Below are 17,283 nucleotides of genomic sequence, written 5' to 3' on the forward strand. Positions count from 1 at the left end.
GAATTGAGGATAACGCTTCACATCATACAACGTTTCAAGGCGCTGTTTGGTTTTCCTTGAGAAGACATCATATATTTAAGCGCCCTCCTGCTAATATTGCATGATAGGGGGATCAACCGCTTCTGGCACGCTGCCTTTTTTGCGAGTTGAATTTGCACATATATAAATTAAATAACGAATGAAGGCAGCTGTAGAAAGACGGGAGCACTGTAAAGTCAATGAAATAGGTGAGTTATTTATCATTACTATTTCAATTTTTGTTCATGTGTTTCTGTGTTGTCTGTTTGTCTGTGTTGTTGTTGTTTCGTGTTTATATTTTAAGAGGATACAGCTTATTTCATAAGACTCAGGCTCAACTTAGTTTAACAATCTTAAGTTGTAAAGGTGTTCTTCGAATTTCTTATAGCGCATTCTTCGATTTTTTGTTATTTCCAATTATATTTCTTTATTTTGGCAAAATAGATACTAAGGGTTTTTTGTAAGATATTAACTTCTTTTTCTATTTAAAACTGCGTCTATTATTAATATCGTATAATCGGACAAAAAACTTATTTAAAGAAAAAAGAAATAAAAAAAGGATTAATTTAACGCTTTAAATTTAGTTGGGTTTTTTTTTCATTGAATTTTTATTGTTTACTTATTTGCGGCTCACTTTCGGCATTGGATTTTAATCATTTCAGTTTAGAAAAGAATAATAAAAGAAATAATCGTATTGCTTCTCCTGTGTTAGGATTTTGGAGTGCGCTCGGTGAAAATAATGACATTCAAAAACTCCATCAGTTTGCCACTAGTTTATATTATTAGGTGTACGTCCCGTGGCGATATGCTTCTGTTTGATTTTCATCTAATCCTACTCAGGTTCGGTACAAGATATCATCTGTTCAAACTAGAATCCAAACTTCATTTTCTTATCAAGGAAACATTTGGAAAGATAACATCAAAAGAAAACAAAACATGTTTCAAGATGCTGGTGCTTCCTTTAAAACATTGACATTAGAACATAGGCCATAGTATAGTGAAAGGCCAAATGTAAACACTGCAAAGGAAGGGCACGAAACCTGCCATCAAGAGAAGTGTTTACAGGCTTTAGAAGGTGGATTGAGAGGTAAGAATAGTTTTTTTATAGCTGCAAATGTGAGACATGTACTAAAATAGTTTTATGCCAAGTGACATTGTTTAAAAATGACTTAAAAACTTTAAAGCTCCTAAAAAATTGGAGAAAGAAGTTACTGCGCGAAAATTTCGCGGTTAATATAGGGCTGAACAATTTGATGTGATATTTTTTATAAGCATATTACTGAAACGGATAATGCCAGAAAAAGGTTAGTTACGGGAGATTCAATTGATCTTTGATAACGGCATAAAGAAATGCAAATCTTCAAAACTTGGTTTTGGCGTATTCGAAAGGTTATTAGCATGCTGTCATGCCGCTCTTCGGGTCAGGTTATAACTTGGGCCACCTGTGCTATCGACTGCCTATTACTCGGTACCATGTTACTGTCGAATCCGTTGTATCGTGACGCCGCATTTTCAAAACATAGATTTGTTTTTGTCTTTTGGGACAAGCCAAACAGATTCTTGCCATCTCTCGCCTAGCGCAGTTGGCTGGCTTTCTGTCGCGACACTGTGTGGTTTTCGTCCAGAGGATGGCCAGGGAAGTGCACAAAGCGAGACTATGATTGGCTCAGAATGGATTACTGACGACGGAACAGAAAACCAAAACAAATCGTGTTTTGAAAACGCGGGTCGCGATAAAAGGAATTCGACAGTAAACAAGCTGTCATAAACCACAAATATTATATACTTTTCATTTTTCTGCGCTCCTAGCCGACGATTTCACCGATAATTTTTCAAAATCGTTGAAGCGTTTTCATTGGCCAGCACTGAAATGGCTTCCAATAAGAGACCGGCCCCTCCCTAAGGCCCTGACCAATCAAAAGGCATCAAATGTTAATTCGTTTGAATGACGTAAGCCAGAGAGTGGTTTGGCAGTTGGAAATTAATTACGAGAGCTCGATTAAAAATCGCAATAAAAATAGATTAGTATAATATAGACGATAAGAAAATGGGTTTTGATGCCTGAAAACAGGTGTGTTTTAGCGAATGCAAGTTTTAACAGTCTTGAAATGTGTAGCTTCCAAATGAAAACATAGTATTTCTTTCATTTTATTTTTAGTATAAGGGATACTGCCATACAGTGGCACTCACACATTTAGCGGCCAATTTTTCAAACTCACGTAATATTGGTCACACACGCAATGTATTTTATAACCTGTTTTAAACGGCCTATTTTTTTTAAAGAACGTCTAATTTCAGTCGAGACTGGGCCTTTTTCATTTTTGAACAGCATTTTAAGGCTGAATATATTCTTAACTATGTTCTTATTTTAGTTTATAGAAAAATATAACACCAATGAGTTATTAGAAAGAGAATTACATAAATGATGAATAGCAAAAATATATAAGTGGACTTAAAAGCAAACTAGCATACACATATTGGCACCAGTCGGGCCAAGACGGGACGCTAGCACAGTCTATTGCCCGTGCAGTTCGGCAACCATGGACAGCTGTTTCGTCCTTATTAGGACTCGTCAGCATCGCATAGCCGGTTTGCCTCAGTTAAACTTCATCGCCAAAAAAAACTGCAGGGCGACTTCGACTCGAACGAAGTGCTTTAAACCACAGCTCAGATCCATGTGGGATCTAGAGCTGCGACCGGGCTAGCGTGATGCCAATTGTGCGGATCACGCATGCGACCTTTGCTAGTCTAAAACTCCGTCGGATAGCCAAAACTATCCTTGCGAGTATGTATACATAAATGTGGACTTTAGAAGCACACTAGCATACACATATTGGCACCAGTCGGGCCAAGACGGGACGCTAGCACAGTCTATTGTTGGCGGGTTTCTTTTTTTAGAACGCACATTCAAGCAAAACATTGAAGTATTGACAATTTCATTTTTCATCTTATTGCTTAAACAAACTGTAGATTTAAATAACTGATAGGAACCAAATTAATCCCCAATTCAAAATAAATAAATAAGTTCGTGTACTCGGGACAGCTGTTGCGATATTGCCGCCGTTTTGTCATTCCTCTTCTTCTACATTATTCGCCTTATTCCCTGTGTGATAAGTGAAACTCAAGGATCAGGTATCATTTATTTTACCTCTGCCTTATTTCACTTAAGTTTAATTCAATTCGAAACCTACGCCTTTTCAATCCATGTGGTACATGGTTGCATTTTCAATTCGATGGTGTGAGTTTTAGATGTTAACCACTAACTAATAATTACTGTTTGGCAGTTCAACAACTAACTCCACTGTCAAATGGCTTAGCTATCAAATGTAATGTTTTTTATCCACGTACTTGTGCGTTCTTTTTTACATCCTCTGCTACTACTAACATTTATTTCTTTTTGCAGCTTGGTGAAATTAGCTTACATAATAATCAGTGAGAATTTCCGGCAATTCTACTTTTGGCAATTATTTCGTTTTTTGTTGACGAAAAAAAGGTTATTTCTAAATTTCAACTTGTCATTTTGACATTGAATTAGAAAAATTCCTATGCTTTTTCGATATTGTCAATTTTCATTTTAAAATAGATATTTCCTACCTTTATTCAATTGAAAATTAGACATTTAAAAGAACTTCCATTTTACATTTGGATGTAGCCATTTTAAATATACCTACCATTATTTGATATTTCTGTTTATTTTCATCAACATAAAATAAGTCAGGGCGAATCTCCGGCAATTCTACTTTTGGCATTTAATTCATTTTTTCGTTGACGAAAAAAAGGTTATTTCTAAATTTAAACTTGTTATGTTTTTTCAATACTGTCAATTTTCATTTTAAAATTTATATTCCCTGCCTCAGTCAATTTCTGGCAATTCAACGAACAAGGTTTATTTATTTCAAGCTTCTATTCATTTCCTCCAATCACAGGCGGGCTACTTAGTACAACCATCACCCTTTGCGGTGTATTGATTCCCGCCTTTTTTCGTAAAAAAAAAAAAAAAATTCAAAATGGCAGAATACTTGAACGAGAATCAAGAAGCGATAGAAAACCTGGTTAAACAAAATAAGTCTTATAAGGAAATAAGCAATTACTGACAGAAACATTTCCAGAAGTTAGTCGAGGCTTTTCGGAGAGGAAAATCAGGCTGCGCAATTTTGGAGATCTGCTAGAAAATGTCTTGTGATCAAACAAACATTGAACATCAAACAAACATTAAACATCAAACATTTTAAATTTCTAATTTTCAATTAAATAAAGGTAGGAAATATCCTTTTTTAAATGAAAATAGACAATATCGAAAAAGCATAGGAATTTTTCTAATTCAAAGTCAAAATGAGAAGTTCAAATTTAGAAATAACCTTTTTTTCGTTAACAAAAAATGAAATAATTGCCAAAGGTAGAATTGCCAGAAATTCTCACTGATTCATAATGTACTGATATACAGTTGGTCGGTGCATAAGTATAATTAAAAGTGCAAAATTAACCTTTTTTCCATCACCATTTGCGTTTCTAAAAAAAGGAGAAAAAGAAAAGACTGCTCAACTCTGCCTAGAATCTAAGGGAAAATGTTGTCTTTTTTTTTCCAGAAGAACAAGAAAAGAGTCTTTTTGAAAAGTGGATCTAAATCAACTAATGGAGAACTGCACATCGCCAATCCTTGATGCCATTCCTCTTGACACAGGTTTACTTCACGAAGCTGCAAACATTTGCAGAGAAGCGGTTAATATAACCGTGAACAGCTCTGGAGGAGTCGCCGCTGCAGACAATGTTGACACCACAACGCTCTCAGTCTTCCTCGGACTCATCGCGCTAATTATCCTCGTCGCCAATTCATTTGTCATTTATCTTTTCATACGGACACGCTCTTTACGAACCATCACTAACGCATGCCTTGTCTCTCTAGCCGTCTCGGACCTGCTAGCAGGGCTTGTAGCTATACCGATGATCATACTGAGTTTTGTTTTACAATCTCCTGTTATTCGCATAGTAATGGACTTGGCGTCCCGATTCATCGCTATCTCTACCGTTCTCCATCTACTAGTGGTGTCACTGGAGCGCTACGTCATGATCGTATTCCCCATGAAGTACCACGCACTAGTCACTCCTCCACGCGTCTGCGCTGTCGTAACGATCGTATGGGTCTTTTCGCTGTTCGTAGACCTCATACAGATCGTGTGGATCGTCGATAGTGAGCCTGTGACGCTAGCGGATGTGGTGTACAGCTTCTCGTCGTTTTTCGGGATCGTAGTTCCCGCGCTGTGTGCGATGGCTGTTGCGTATGTGCATATTTTCATCGTGCTGCGGAAACAGATCCAACAAATCAAAAAACTTCACGTGATTATGGTGTGTATGACTGATGATGCCGAGAAGTCACCGGTAAGTAAGGGGGGGGGGGGGTGGGAGGGGAGGGGACTTGCTGCATATGCCGTGATCGACAGACCAAAAAAATTGGCAAGTTTTCCCAAAATAAGGTCTGGTTAACTTCGGTAATTTTTGCATAGACTTTCCTTATGTCATGTTAACCAACATATCAAAAAGTGTTTTTCTCTAATGGATTCGTCTTGGATTCGTGAAATTTTCAAATGTTTAAAGTATGAATTCTCCTCGTTTTTAGGGAGAATTCGGGCTCTGATCGGAAATTAAGTCAACTTTGCTCGCTAATATCTAAATTTCATATCTTCTAAATTTCTTTAAAATTTGGAATTAAGCTTTTGGTCAGAGGAACTCCTTGTTTGCGGAATCTTGAGCTTATATATTAAGAATTGGAGAATTTCATGCCATTTTTTTTGCTCTGTCGCCGTGATCATTATCTGAATGCCTGATAAATCTGAGGAAGGTGCCGTCAGCCAGGGGAGGGGTTTTTCCTAGTCACGTGACGAAGCTGTGTATGACGGCCGCGTGTAAGAAGCAAAAGTTTTTCAAGTCTGGCAAAACTGTTTTTTTTATTTTAGGGTACTTTCTTGAAGCAAAATAGATTCTTATTAGGTTTTTCATTCTTTTTCCAACTTTCTTAACTAAGGGTGTTGGGGCATTTCTCTGTCTCAACACCCTTAATCAACAGTAGGATTCCTAATTACAGAAGTATGACTAAATACAGAGCCATTTTGTTATAGAGATTTCCTGCAACCTGTATACTGTATTTATGTTAGGGCACAAAACAGATCTGTTCCGCAAAACATCTGTTCTGCAGCCCGTTTTTTAGCTGGCTGGGAAGATGTTAAAATATCCTCGGTTGCCGGGAAAAAATCGTCATGGTTCTGCTGGTAAATTTGTGGAGTGGAAATAGTTGTGTTGGGAATATTTTTTGGGGCGCCTGGGAACAAAAATCGTCCCGATCGGTTATGCGGGCAATTATTCATGTTCTAAAATGCCTAACCACTGCTGACTGGAAAACCAAATTTCTAACCAATGCTGGCTGGGAAAAAAGGAATGGTCCCTCCTGGGAAAAAGGAGCAGATGATTTTTCCCAAGCAACTTTTAAAATTGATATGTTCAGGATCAGAACATATTCAAACGACAAAATATGCCATTTTAAACGCATATATCGAGAAGGGCGGCTCGTTGTATGCCCTTGATGTTATATCTATATAATTTTACCTTTATTGAAAAAAATGTTTAGCAAATTTATATTTAAAGCCCCATAGTTTGTTTTATTTTTCATGGAGTAACCCATCATATAAGAACCTTTTGAATTTTTTGGCTTAGTCGGTTCTTTAATATTGAGATTTTGAAATCCAATCCAATATAAGTTCTTAAATCACTAGGTTCTTACACGCAGTTTTAACTGTTAACAAAAGGTCAACCCCGGATTTATAGCTACCATCATACATCTCACTCCAAAAGGAGGAGTTTAGTTCCCCCATTGGCGGCCCCATCGGTTTCAAGAGAGGGGTTTTTTTAGTTTTGGGGCGCTAAAACATTATTTGAAAGATAACAATTATAGTTATGAGCAACATTTCGTTTCAGAGTGGTCGCCGCAAAAGCACCCGCAGTGAAGGCCGTGCAATCATGATCTTTGCTTCCATGATAGCGGCGTTCATCTTCGGCTGGCTTCCTTACTTTATCATTGGCATGTTACAAGATCTACAGATCAACGTTTACGCCGTCCTACCAACCACTGTGATTATCCTGACCCTGTTTCTGAGATTTCTCTCATCGCTTGCAAACCCTCTTCTCTATACCTTCTTCAAGACAGATTTCCAGTTGGCCCTGAAGAAAAGAAATGAGCGAATCCGGCGCATTGCCAGAGAGTCGTTAAAGTTAAGTCAGGTCTAGAAAGAACGGGAAAAACCGTTAAAGTTTTATGTTACGGACGTCCAGTTTCCCCTCATCCGGCGCATTGCCAGATTGCGCCTTAGTGTTATTATCTGTGAGCGCAAGATCTTGGCAGGTGAAGCTAGCCAGGTTGACGTCGATTTGTCAGCAAGTTAAACCAGCCGAGCGTGTCAAACTAGCGAGCCATTATTCTACCTGCGGTTGACGGTAGAATGTGCGGGGGCAGGTATTATGTGCGGGTGCGGTTAGAAAAGTACGGGTGTGGGTATGATGTGCGGGTAGAATCTGTGGGTCTGGATATGTGCGGGTGCTGGTAGAATTTGCGGGTGCGAAAAGAACGTGCGGGTTTGGGTAGAAAGTGCGGGTAAAATGTGCGGGTAGAATGTGTGTGTGTGTGAGTAGAAAGGTTCGGGTGCGGATAGAAGTGCGGGTGCAGGGAGAATACGAGGGTGCGTGTAGAATGTACGGGTGCAGTAAGAATGTGCGGGTTTGGGTAGAAAGTGCGGGTAGAATGTGCTGGAAGAAGTCCACGAAAAGAATGTATACCTCAAAGATTTATGCATTAAATATCTTATGCAGCGTACTATATCAATCCAGAGAATTTTGTGCAGCGTTCTATGATTGAGAAATGTGTAGTAGTGCAATAAACAAAGATAAGACAAACGGTGTGATAATATTTATTGCTTCTTTAAATAATAGTTTAAAAATAAAAGGGTCGATAAGACCAAGAGATCCCCATTCTTCCCCTCACCTTACCCCTGACGGTCAATGAACCAAAAAGAAAAACTCTTCATTTAAACCTCCTCACTTAGAGTCCCTCAATTAGGGCCCTTCATTTGGAGTCCCCCATTTGGAGTCCTTTATTTGGAGTCCTTCTTTTGGAGTCCCCCATTTGGAGTCCTTTATTTGGAGTCCTTCTTTTGGAGTCCCCCATTTGAAGTCCTTTATTTGGAGTCCTTCTTTTGGAGTCCCCCATTTGGAGTCCTTTATTTGGAGTCCTTCTTTTGGAGTCCCCCATTTGGAGTCCTTTATTTGAAGTCCTTCATTTGGAGTCCCCCATTTGGAGTCCTTTATTTGAAGTCCTTCATTTGGAGTCCCCCATTTGAAGTCCTTTATTTGGAGTCCTTCATTTGGAGTCCTTTATTTGAAGTCCTTCATTTGGAGTCCCCCATTTGGAGTCCTTTATTTGGAGTCCTTCATTTGGAGTCCCCCATTTGGAGTCCTTTATTTGAAGTCTTTCATTTGGAGTTCTTTATTTGGAGTACCCCATTTGGAGTCCTTCTTTTGGAGTCCTTTATTTGAAGTCCTTCATTTGGAGTCCTTTATTTGAAGTCCTTCATTTGGAGTCCTTTATTTGAAGTCCTTCATTTGGATTCCTTTATTTGAAGTCCTTCATTTGGAGTCCCCCATTTAGAGTTCTTCATTTGAAGTCCTTCTTTTAGTGTTCCTCTCAATTAGAGTCCTTTATTTGAAGTCCCTCATTCAGAGTTAGAAGCCAGAACTATAATTATTTCTAAAATCAAAATCTGATTACAAATATATACATAATCTACGATCTAACTAAATTTACAATAAAAATATAATACTCTACTCTTCTAAGATGTGAAATTTGTGTATGGCTGATAAAAATACAAAATTTTCAAGCGAAAGATGTTAGTGCATTAAAACAATGTTGAAACGATACAGAAAGAGGGAAAAAATCTTTGCGTGATAGGGCTTAAGGGCCTCGTAAAACGGCCCCGGGATTTTCTAGCCCGAAAGCGATACGAGGCAACTAAACCAGAACATCGTAATTGGATGTACTCCTTGGGTTAATCGTCTTCCTTCTCTAGCGCTTCTGCCTTGATTGTGATGTGTTTCTGGAAAGGCGGCTTGTAGTCCACGAAATCGACATCAGTGCCAAAGCGTATGCGCTGAATCTCACGTGACTTGAGAAGATCCTCCTGTTGATTGGATAACAAAAGCGTGAAGATCGAGTTTTCACTTACATTGGGAAAGTGAATATGGGTGCGAGAAACGTAGACATGGACTTCATTGGCCAATTTGCCAAACGAGCAAGGCAAAGAAATGTTTCAGTGGACCAGAATACGGCGCAATTTATCTACTTTATCTACTACAATCAAATTCTCACATTCTAATTGGCAATAGTTCTCACAACTTTGTCCTGGTGGTGAAGGTAGTGTACTGCTTATCGGCATCTTCCTTGTGGGAAATAAGGACGCGAAGGGCAGTGCACGCTGCACTATCAAAATAATACCCCTGTACTCGCTTATGATATCTCGCAATACGTACCGTGGTGGGTTGCGGAAGCCATGCGCGTTTTGGCGTATACACTATGGACTGCGGCTTTTCGTTTATAATGCCGAGAGCTGAGGCTGCGCGAAGGACGGAGGACTTACGCATCACGGTCGTTCCTGACTGAGAAGCGGGAGGTAACTGGAGAGAATAAACACAAATCAGATACTCTAAAAGTTTCGTCTAAGATTGCATTGCGGATAAATAAAATCAACGCAAATTAAATGTGGGAGAGTAGGAAGGAATGACGCGCTAATATTCGTACGCTCGAAAATACAGTGCTCTCACTATGTTACTTTATATTGAGCTTTCATCTCATTAACACGTGACCGTAATCTCCAGTTCTCATTGGCTTGCCACATGGACACAGGACCTGGTTATAACAAACGTGCAACTTTATAAAGGTTATAATGTAATTATTGTATGGAGTTGTTTTCTAACACGTGACCGCAACCTCGAGCTCTTATTGGTGCACCAAATGACACGTGTCAGTAACCTCGAGCTTTCATTGGCGCGCCACATAACACGTGACCCCAAAAGCATGCAATCTTACAAATTTCTGATGGTAACGCCAGACGGCAGTGGGATCATCTTTGATGCTGATGGTGAAGTTACGAACGTACTCCTCCTGCAAGCACTTCACGTACGAACCGCCACGAACAACACAGGTTAGACAAGTTAGTTGGGTTAAACAGGTTAATCAAGTTAGGCCGGTTATGAGTTAAAGCCGCATTGTCAACTGTTTACTTCCGGAGGTCCGACGGAAACCTCAACCGTTAAAAGACAAAAGAATCTATTAGAATCCGAGATATTTAACAGGCCATCCGCTCTAAATTACCAATCACACCCTCAAAGAAACTTCCAATAGACACACTGCTTCCAATATTTTGAAATATTTTGCGCGTTTTCCATTAAAAATCATCGGATATTGTTAGGTAATCGACCGGAAGTAAACTGGTGACAATGCGGCTTTAAATAGACCAAACCATCTAACAAGAGAGGTAAAAAAAATAAGCAGTTCAAACAGTTTACACAGGCAGATAAGTTAAACGCGTGAGACGATTAAAGTGGTTAGAGGGTAAAGCAGGCTAGGCACACTTCATGAGTCAGTTCAGGAAAATCGACAGCTTTCCTTTAGACTAGTTTAGGTTGATTAAGCGTTAAAAATTAAAATTTAAACTCGCCATTTACAGTTAAAATGCAATGTCAAAAGACATTACCTTATTGTAACCACGAGCTCAGATTGGTTTAGCATGTTACACCTTATGTATTCTTAAGCTCGCTACCGTATTCTAGAGCCCTCATTGGTGCATCACATGACACGTGACCGTGTTCTAAAGCCCTCATTGGTGCATCACATGACACGTGACCGTGTTCTAGAGCCCTTATTGGTGCACCACATGACACGTGACCGTGTTTTAGAGCCCTCATTGGTGCATCACATGACACGTGACCGTGTTCTAGAGCCCTCATTGGTGCATCACATGACACGTGACCGTGTTTTAGAGCCCTTATTGGTGCACCACATGACACGTGACCGTGTTCTAGAGCCCTCATTGGTGCATCACATGACCGTATTCTAAAGTCCTTATTGGTACATCACATGACACGTGACCGTATTCTAGGGCTCTCATTGGTGCATCACATGACACGTGTTCGTGCCTACCTCTTCTCGTGGGTCCGGTGCGGTCTTGACACTGGGCATGTGTGTCTTGGTCTGACCAGGGGCTGATTTGGCCGCACGCTTACGACCAGCTCCACCACCTGGGAATAAAGCAAGTTATCACTTGAAATAACCAGGCAAGGGGGGGGGGAGGATGGGTCATCGGGGCCGTAAAAATTAGCTGGAGTATAGTCTTAAAGCCACATTGTCACCAGTTTACTTCCGGTCGATTACGTACCATTCTCCGATGATTTTCAACGGAAAACACGAAAAATAATTCAAAATATTGATAGCAGTGTCTCTATTGCAAGTTTCTTTGAGGTTGTGATTGATAATTTGGAACGGATGGCCTGTTATATATCTCGGATTATAATATATTCTTTTGTCTTTTAACGGTTGAGGTTTCCGTCGGACCTCCGGAAGTAAACTGGTGACAATGCGGCTTAGGGTGATAGATACCAAGACAGATACGAAAAAAGGTAAATAGCCACGATAAGTAGGTGAGTAGTGGTGAGAAGAGGAATAAACGACCAGAAGGGCAGAGAAAGGACAGGTTATTGGAAAGGCATCTAAGCAGGTTGCGAAGTATAAGAAGAAGCGAGGGAGGAGGGAATATGTAGGGGAGGCAAAAAGACAGAAAGAGTAATCAGAAGCAACTGACAAACATCCAGCCATTATAGAAAATGTAAATGGAGGGAAGGGGGATAGAAAAGGATGGCATGAACACAAGCCAGGCAAAGGAGTGATAAGGGCACGGAGAAGACTACATTAAGGAAAACAGGTGAGGTTGAAAAGGGAATAGGCAGAATCTTGTACAAATCAAACTGAAACTCGAAGGGAGAACACCAATAAATTAACGGGTGATGGATTTTCTCTACGTTGAAACATGGTGGGGACAAGGATTATAACGGGCAGAAGTCATTTAAAAATCAACTAATTCACAAACAATAGACGAAAATATATCTTTATTCACTTTGCTCGATCAGACCAGATCTTAAAATTTTCGACCATAATAAAACAATGATCGTTCTCAAAATTACATGGTTATATTCGAAAGACCACACCAAAATACAAACCGCGGCTTAATGACATTTATAATAACATTGTCTTTGAACACACAACCCAAGACTAACTACTTGAATGAATTATAACTGGTTTGCCTGTTTATTTATTGTAAAATAAAACAAGAAATAGAGTGTTTTTCAAAATCCCGTGAAATACTATTTAGTTTATTTAGTACTAATACACTGTAATGTCTTTGTTCTCTTTTGTCCTGGCTTGGCTATTACACTTTAACAATTACATACACAAATGAGGCATCTCCAATGTTTTAAAAACCTTACACACTACTCAAACTAACCCTTTGATATTTTCTAAAACACATCGTAGTTGTTATTGACCAGATTGAATTAGCGAAAATCGTCTCTTGGAGGTCAGAAGAGTCGGTAGATTACCATAATCTAGTCCACATTTGAAAACAAATCCATCACAAAAGAAAACTTTTATCAAGGGCTAAAATACTCGTCTGATACTTGGCTGGCCGTTCATGCAGCGCAATCGAATATAAACAACTTGTTTATAACCAGAAAAACTTCCTCCCTGAGTTTTGTCTCTTCGTAACTTCGCCAAAAACGGTAGGATCTCTGCTTCTGGTAGTACTACAAGCTAGGCACAAAACTGTCCAGCGTGTACACTCCACGTTGCCCATGCGCGCTAGACCTCAGTCATCATCGTCGTCGTCACCATCCCCAGGCCCTTCGTCTTCGTCACCGTCACCGCCAGCCGCGCCTTCACTAGACTGTGCGGTAGACTTGGGTCGAGGCGCTGGTTTGCCTGGTAAGCACAAACACGCATGCGTCACGGACAGTCGCTCCCAGTCTTCCACTGTGTGATGGCGTCTCGCGTTTTTATTACCCAAAGGAAACCCGTCGAATTTCAAATAATCGGAAAATGTTAAAGCTATGTGTATATAAATATAGAATTGATTCGGATTTTCAGTTTGCTCAAACCGAGGTTTCTGCATGGATCTAAGCAATAACGACATCACACAGCGCACACGTGATACCACAGGGATCCCACACAAGCATGCTATGGTAGATGTTACCCTAGGGGAGTCGGGGAAGCAAGTGCTGGTGTTAGGCGGGGGAGTGATTATTACGTGAACCATCAGGTTACGTGAGTGAGCAATATTCAAGCAACCTTTGTAAGGTTTACAGTTGACGAGAAAGGATCAGACAGGATTTGATACGTGATTGCATAAGAGTCAAGGTATTGGCATGTAAATGTAAATGAATAGGATTCAAGTGTAAACACTTTGTGAGGGTTAAGAGCTCGTACGTGTGAAAGTGGTACGTTTGTGATGACTTATGTTAGAGAGAACGTTGCGTGATCGTGATAACGTTATGTGTGAGCGTTGTATTGAGTGTATTAGCAGTAGCATGGCGAATACATGAGCGAGAGATGTTCCTGTATTGCCAACAACACAAACAAAAATCCTCGGCTTGTACAAACATTCTGGCAACTGTTGAAGACAACTCGGCAATTAGTGAAATGTCCCTTCAGAAGCTAGTCAGTACCAGGTATTCTTACACGGGTTTCTACCAAGAATTATGACGTCACAGGAAATCCGAGCTCGTCCCAGACCCCATGCTGCCTTACGGGTAATCTCTAAAGACAGGAAACCCGGTAGCTTTAGATAAAACAGCTTCTCTTTTGTACACACACAAGCTTTGAAGAGATGTAGAATCAAAACATTAAATACTAACATTCGGTATTTTTGAGTTGACGGAGAGGTAGAACATCATAACGGACGTATTCTTGTCGCCACACCATAAGGTCTCTTCCCTTTTGTTTTCGATGTCTAGAACGTTGAGTTGATATTTGGATATTCCTCTATTTCCCTTCGAGTGATCAATATCTTTGTTTTCTTAATTGTTATATGCGATTTCTTTTAGATAATTTTGAGCGGAGAAAATTTAAAGTACGAATAGTTACTGTTCCTGTTAAATCATTTGTAAATGATTTAAAAATTCTTGTTTATTGTTAGTTAAAATGTTATTACATATATAAACAGCTATTTCACAAGAACGCACAGAGGACATATCCCAGTCTTTCCTTATTTCATAATTTCCTGTAAATGTACAGTAATACCCAAACGATATGTAAAAAGCTTAAAATTAAGCTACCTTTATTCGTAAACGGATAAAAATTAAGGAAGGCCCAGGCAAAATACGAAAGCTAGACATTCTTATGTCAGAAACTGCGAATCACAATGATTAGGTATTATCTCAGTAGATCCATCGCTGCCGACATCACTAAGTGCGTCCCCCCGGAATTCAATATCAGGTACGCTGTCTTCTTCGTCTTTCTTTTCAAAGTAGTACTTGTACCACGCTTGGCGCAAGGGGGTTTGCGAGAGGCCACGATATCGGGCGTAAGACAGCGTGGAAGACGAGTCTATGGTAAGCACCGAGTTGCAAGTGGAGTCCTCGCTCAGTGTGAGCTCAGCTTTGCGATTCTTGGTGTTGTTGCGTGGCAGAGAGGGTTTAGCGACTGAGAGATAAGGAGAAAGGGAAAGAAGAAGAAAAAGATAAGAAGAGAAAAGAGTTAAGTAAGCCCAGAATACGAATGGGAGATAAAGAGTCAAAGATGAAAATCGAAAGGGTAGAGGGTGGGGGTAAGAGAGAGATCGAAGAAAAAGAAAAGGAAGTTAAAGGTAGAACGTACATTAAAGAACAGCAGAATAGAATGAGAAGAAAAGCGATGTTGGAATACTATCAAACTAAAATCTATATATATATATTCATTTGACGTAAAATTTTGAAATCGCGACTTTAGAAAATTGTCTTTTATATAGGGGGTGTTTGCTGAATAAAAGTCTATATAGAGAAGATGTTTGCTTAATATTAGTTCGTTACATGGATATAGAATGTAGAGGGAGCCCGCCTAAAAGGTTTGATATAAGAACGTTCTTCTGTTAAAAGGTTAATCACAGTTTGAATAGAAGACTGGAATATCGCTACTTACGTTTCTTCTTGTCGACAGGGGGCGGTATCTCGTCCCATCTTTTCTGCACCATCGCCACGACGCGCGGGTCGGCGTATGCCTTGGCGATATCCAGCGCCGTGTGGCCCTTCTTATTGGTCAACTGAATCTTAGCCCTGTAAGATACATATATAAGATGTGAAGTGATTGGCCGATCTTAGCCCTGGAAGATATAAGCAACTATGTGATTGAATGATGATCAGATATCGAGCTCCGTGTGGCACGTGTGGTGCTGGACGATACATATATAAGCTATGGAGTGATTGGCAGATATTAGCACTGAACGATACATATATAAGCTATGGAGTGTTTGGCAGATATTAGCACCGGACGATACACATATAAGCTATGAAGTGATTGGCAGGTATTAGCACTGGACGATACATATATAAGCTATGGAGTGATTGGCAGATATTAGCACTGGACGATACATATATAAGCTATGGAGTGATTGGCAGGTATTAGCACTGGACGATACATATATAAGCTATGGAGTGATTGGCAGATATTAGCACTGGACGATACATATATAAGCTATGGAGTGTTTGGCAGATATTAGCGCCGGACGATACACATATAAGCTATGAAGTGATTGGCAGGTATTAGCACTCGACGATACATATATAAGCTATGGAGTGTTTGGCAGATATTAGCGCCGGACGATACATATATAAGCTATGAAGTGATTGGCAGGTATTAGCACTGAACGACACATATATAAGCTATGGAGTGATTGGCAGATATTAGCGCTGGACGATACACATATAAGCTATGGAGTGATTGGCAGATATTAGCGCCGGACGATACCTTATAAGCTATGAAGTGATTGGCAGGTTTTAGCCTTCGACGATACATATATAAGCTATGGAGTGTTTGGCAGATATTAGCACTGGACGATACATATATAAGCTATGGAGTGTTTGGCAGATATTAGCACTGGACGATGCACATATAAGCTATGGAGTGTTTGGCAGATATTAGCGCTGGACGATACACATATAAGCTATGGTGTGATTGGCAGATATGAGCGCTGGAAGACACAAATCTCAAAAGCCACATAAAGATACCTCCGCCTGACCCTTACAACCCCATTCTATCCCAGCCTTAAAAATGTTCACCCGATCACAAACTCATGTCCCGCACTTTTCTAACAAATAACAGATAACATACCCTTTCGCAATGAGGTACTCAACCACGCCTTCGCGGGAGCTCTCCACCGCCCTCATAATGGGTGTACCCCCGTTTATGGTCTGCGCATCTAGCTCTGCCCCTCGGTCTAATAGCATAGTCACTAGGTCCAACTGGCCTGAATGACACGCGTGGTGTAGAGGAGTCCACTTAAAGTTATCTCGACAGTTGATATCAGCTCTGTAGAGGTTCAATGACAGGGCAGTTGTAAGAAAAAGCTAGTAGTATGATTATAGTGCTAAAAAGGAAAAGATATGAAGATATTACAAAGGTTTCGAGGCCTTTGCCTCTTCATAAGAATCTTGTGAAGTTGAAGCGGCAGTAACCTCGAAACATCTGCAATATCTCCTTTATAGTGCTCTATTACCAATCTCTACTACAATAGCTCGTTGCATCTTTTTCCAAGGAAAAGCTGCTACCCAAAAATGTAAAAATTTGATACCCAAAATTTTTAATCAAAGCATAATGTTTGATAGAAATTCTAAACATCTATCTAGAATTTGAGAAAAATAAGACTTTTTTAAGACTATTATCAAAATTGTTCCAAAAATCTTTAAGAACTTATCAAAACCTTAAAAAATGAAAATACAATTTAATAGATCAATTAAAATTTAATTAAAGACAATTAAAAGCTTTTGAAGGACCCACAGAACCATGTAAGTAAGTGTGCTCCCCTTCAAATAACTCTTCCCTCCCCTACCCCAATGAAAAACGTATGGTTGACCAAACCATCACAACTATGACCAAACGCAATAGTTTTAGCGCCCACAAGTCACTTTTTCTTATAATTCAACAGTGAA

The 17,283-nt window shown here is 39.7% G+C and overlaps 2 protein-coding genes across 4 annotated transcripts in view; one reads left to right on the top strand and one right to left on the bottom strand.

Moving 5' to 3' along the window:
* Positions 1-7,956, top strand: LOC5507442 (5-hydroxytryptamine receptor 1A-alpha). 2 transcript variants are annotated; one of them, XM_032376055.2, is made up of 3 exons: positions 1-227; positions 4,605-5,394; positions 6,985-7,956. In XM_032376055.2, exons 2-3 carry the CDS (start codon positions 4,651-4,653, stop codon positions 7,291-7,293), a joined length of 1,053 nt encoding a protein of 350 aa, XP_032231946.1. In that variant the 5' UTR covers positions 1-227; positions 4,605-4,650; the 3' UTR covers positions 7,294-7,956. The 2 variants fall into 2 exon arrangements, with proteins under 2 accessions (XP_032231946.1, XP_032231945.1); XM_032376054.2 differs by lacking the exon at positions 1-227 and adding an exon at positions 825-1,105.
* LOC116614733 (ankyrin repeat and EF-hand domain-containing protein 1) overlaps positions 7,955-17,283 on the bottom strand; it is a 22,828-nt gene continuing 13,499 nt past the window's right edge. Inside the window, exons 13-17 of one of the 2 annotated variants that reach the window (XM_032376052.2) lie at positions 16,466-16,663; positions 15,278-15,411; positions 11,255-11,352; positions 9,586-9,729; positions 7,955-9,236 (exon numbers count right to left, since the gene is read on the bottom strand). In XM_032376052.2, the coding sequence (XP_032231943.1) occupies positions 9,105-9,236; positions 9,586-9,729; positions 11,255-11,352; positions 15,278-15,411; positions 16,466-16,663 (706 nt within the window). In that variant the 3' untranslated portion in view covers positions 7,955-9,104. Of the gene's footprint in view, positions 9,237-9,585; positions 9,730-11,254; positions 11,353-12,199; positions 13,085-15,277; positions 15,412-16,465; positions 16,664-17,283 lie in introns of those variants that run through there. The other variant, XM_032376053.2, reaches the window with a different exon arrangement.

This window comes from Nematostella vectensis, chromosome 8 (genome assembly GCF_932526225.1).
Source record: "Nematostella vectensis chromosome 8, jaNemVect1.1, whole genome shotgun sequence".
Taxonomy (NCBI): Eukaryota; Metazoa; Cnidaria; class Anthozoa; order Actiniaria; family Edwardsiidae; genus Nematostella; species Nematostella vectensis.

What these genes read in the sequence shown, in the direction of transcription:
- LOC5507442 (XM_032376055.2), top strand. Translation starts at nt 4,651, where the DNA reads ATGGAGAACTGCACATCGCCAATCCTTGATGCCATTCCTCTTGACACA. An exon ending in ATGATGCCGAGAAGTCACCG is followed by an intron (nt 5,395 to 6,984) that starts GTAAGTAAGGGG and finishes ATTTCGTTTCAG; the next exon opens with AGTGGTCGCCGCAAAAGCAC.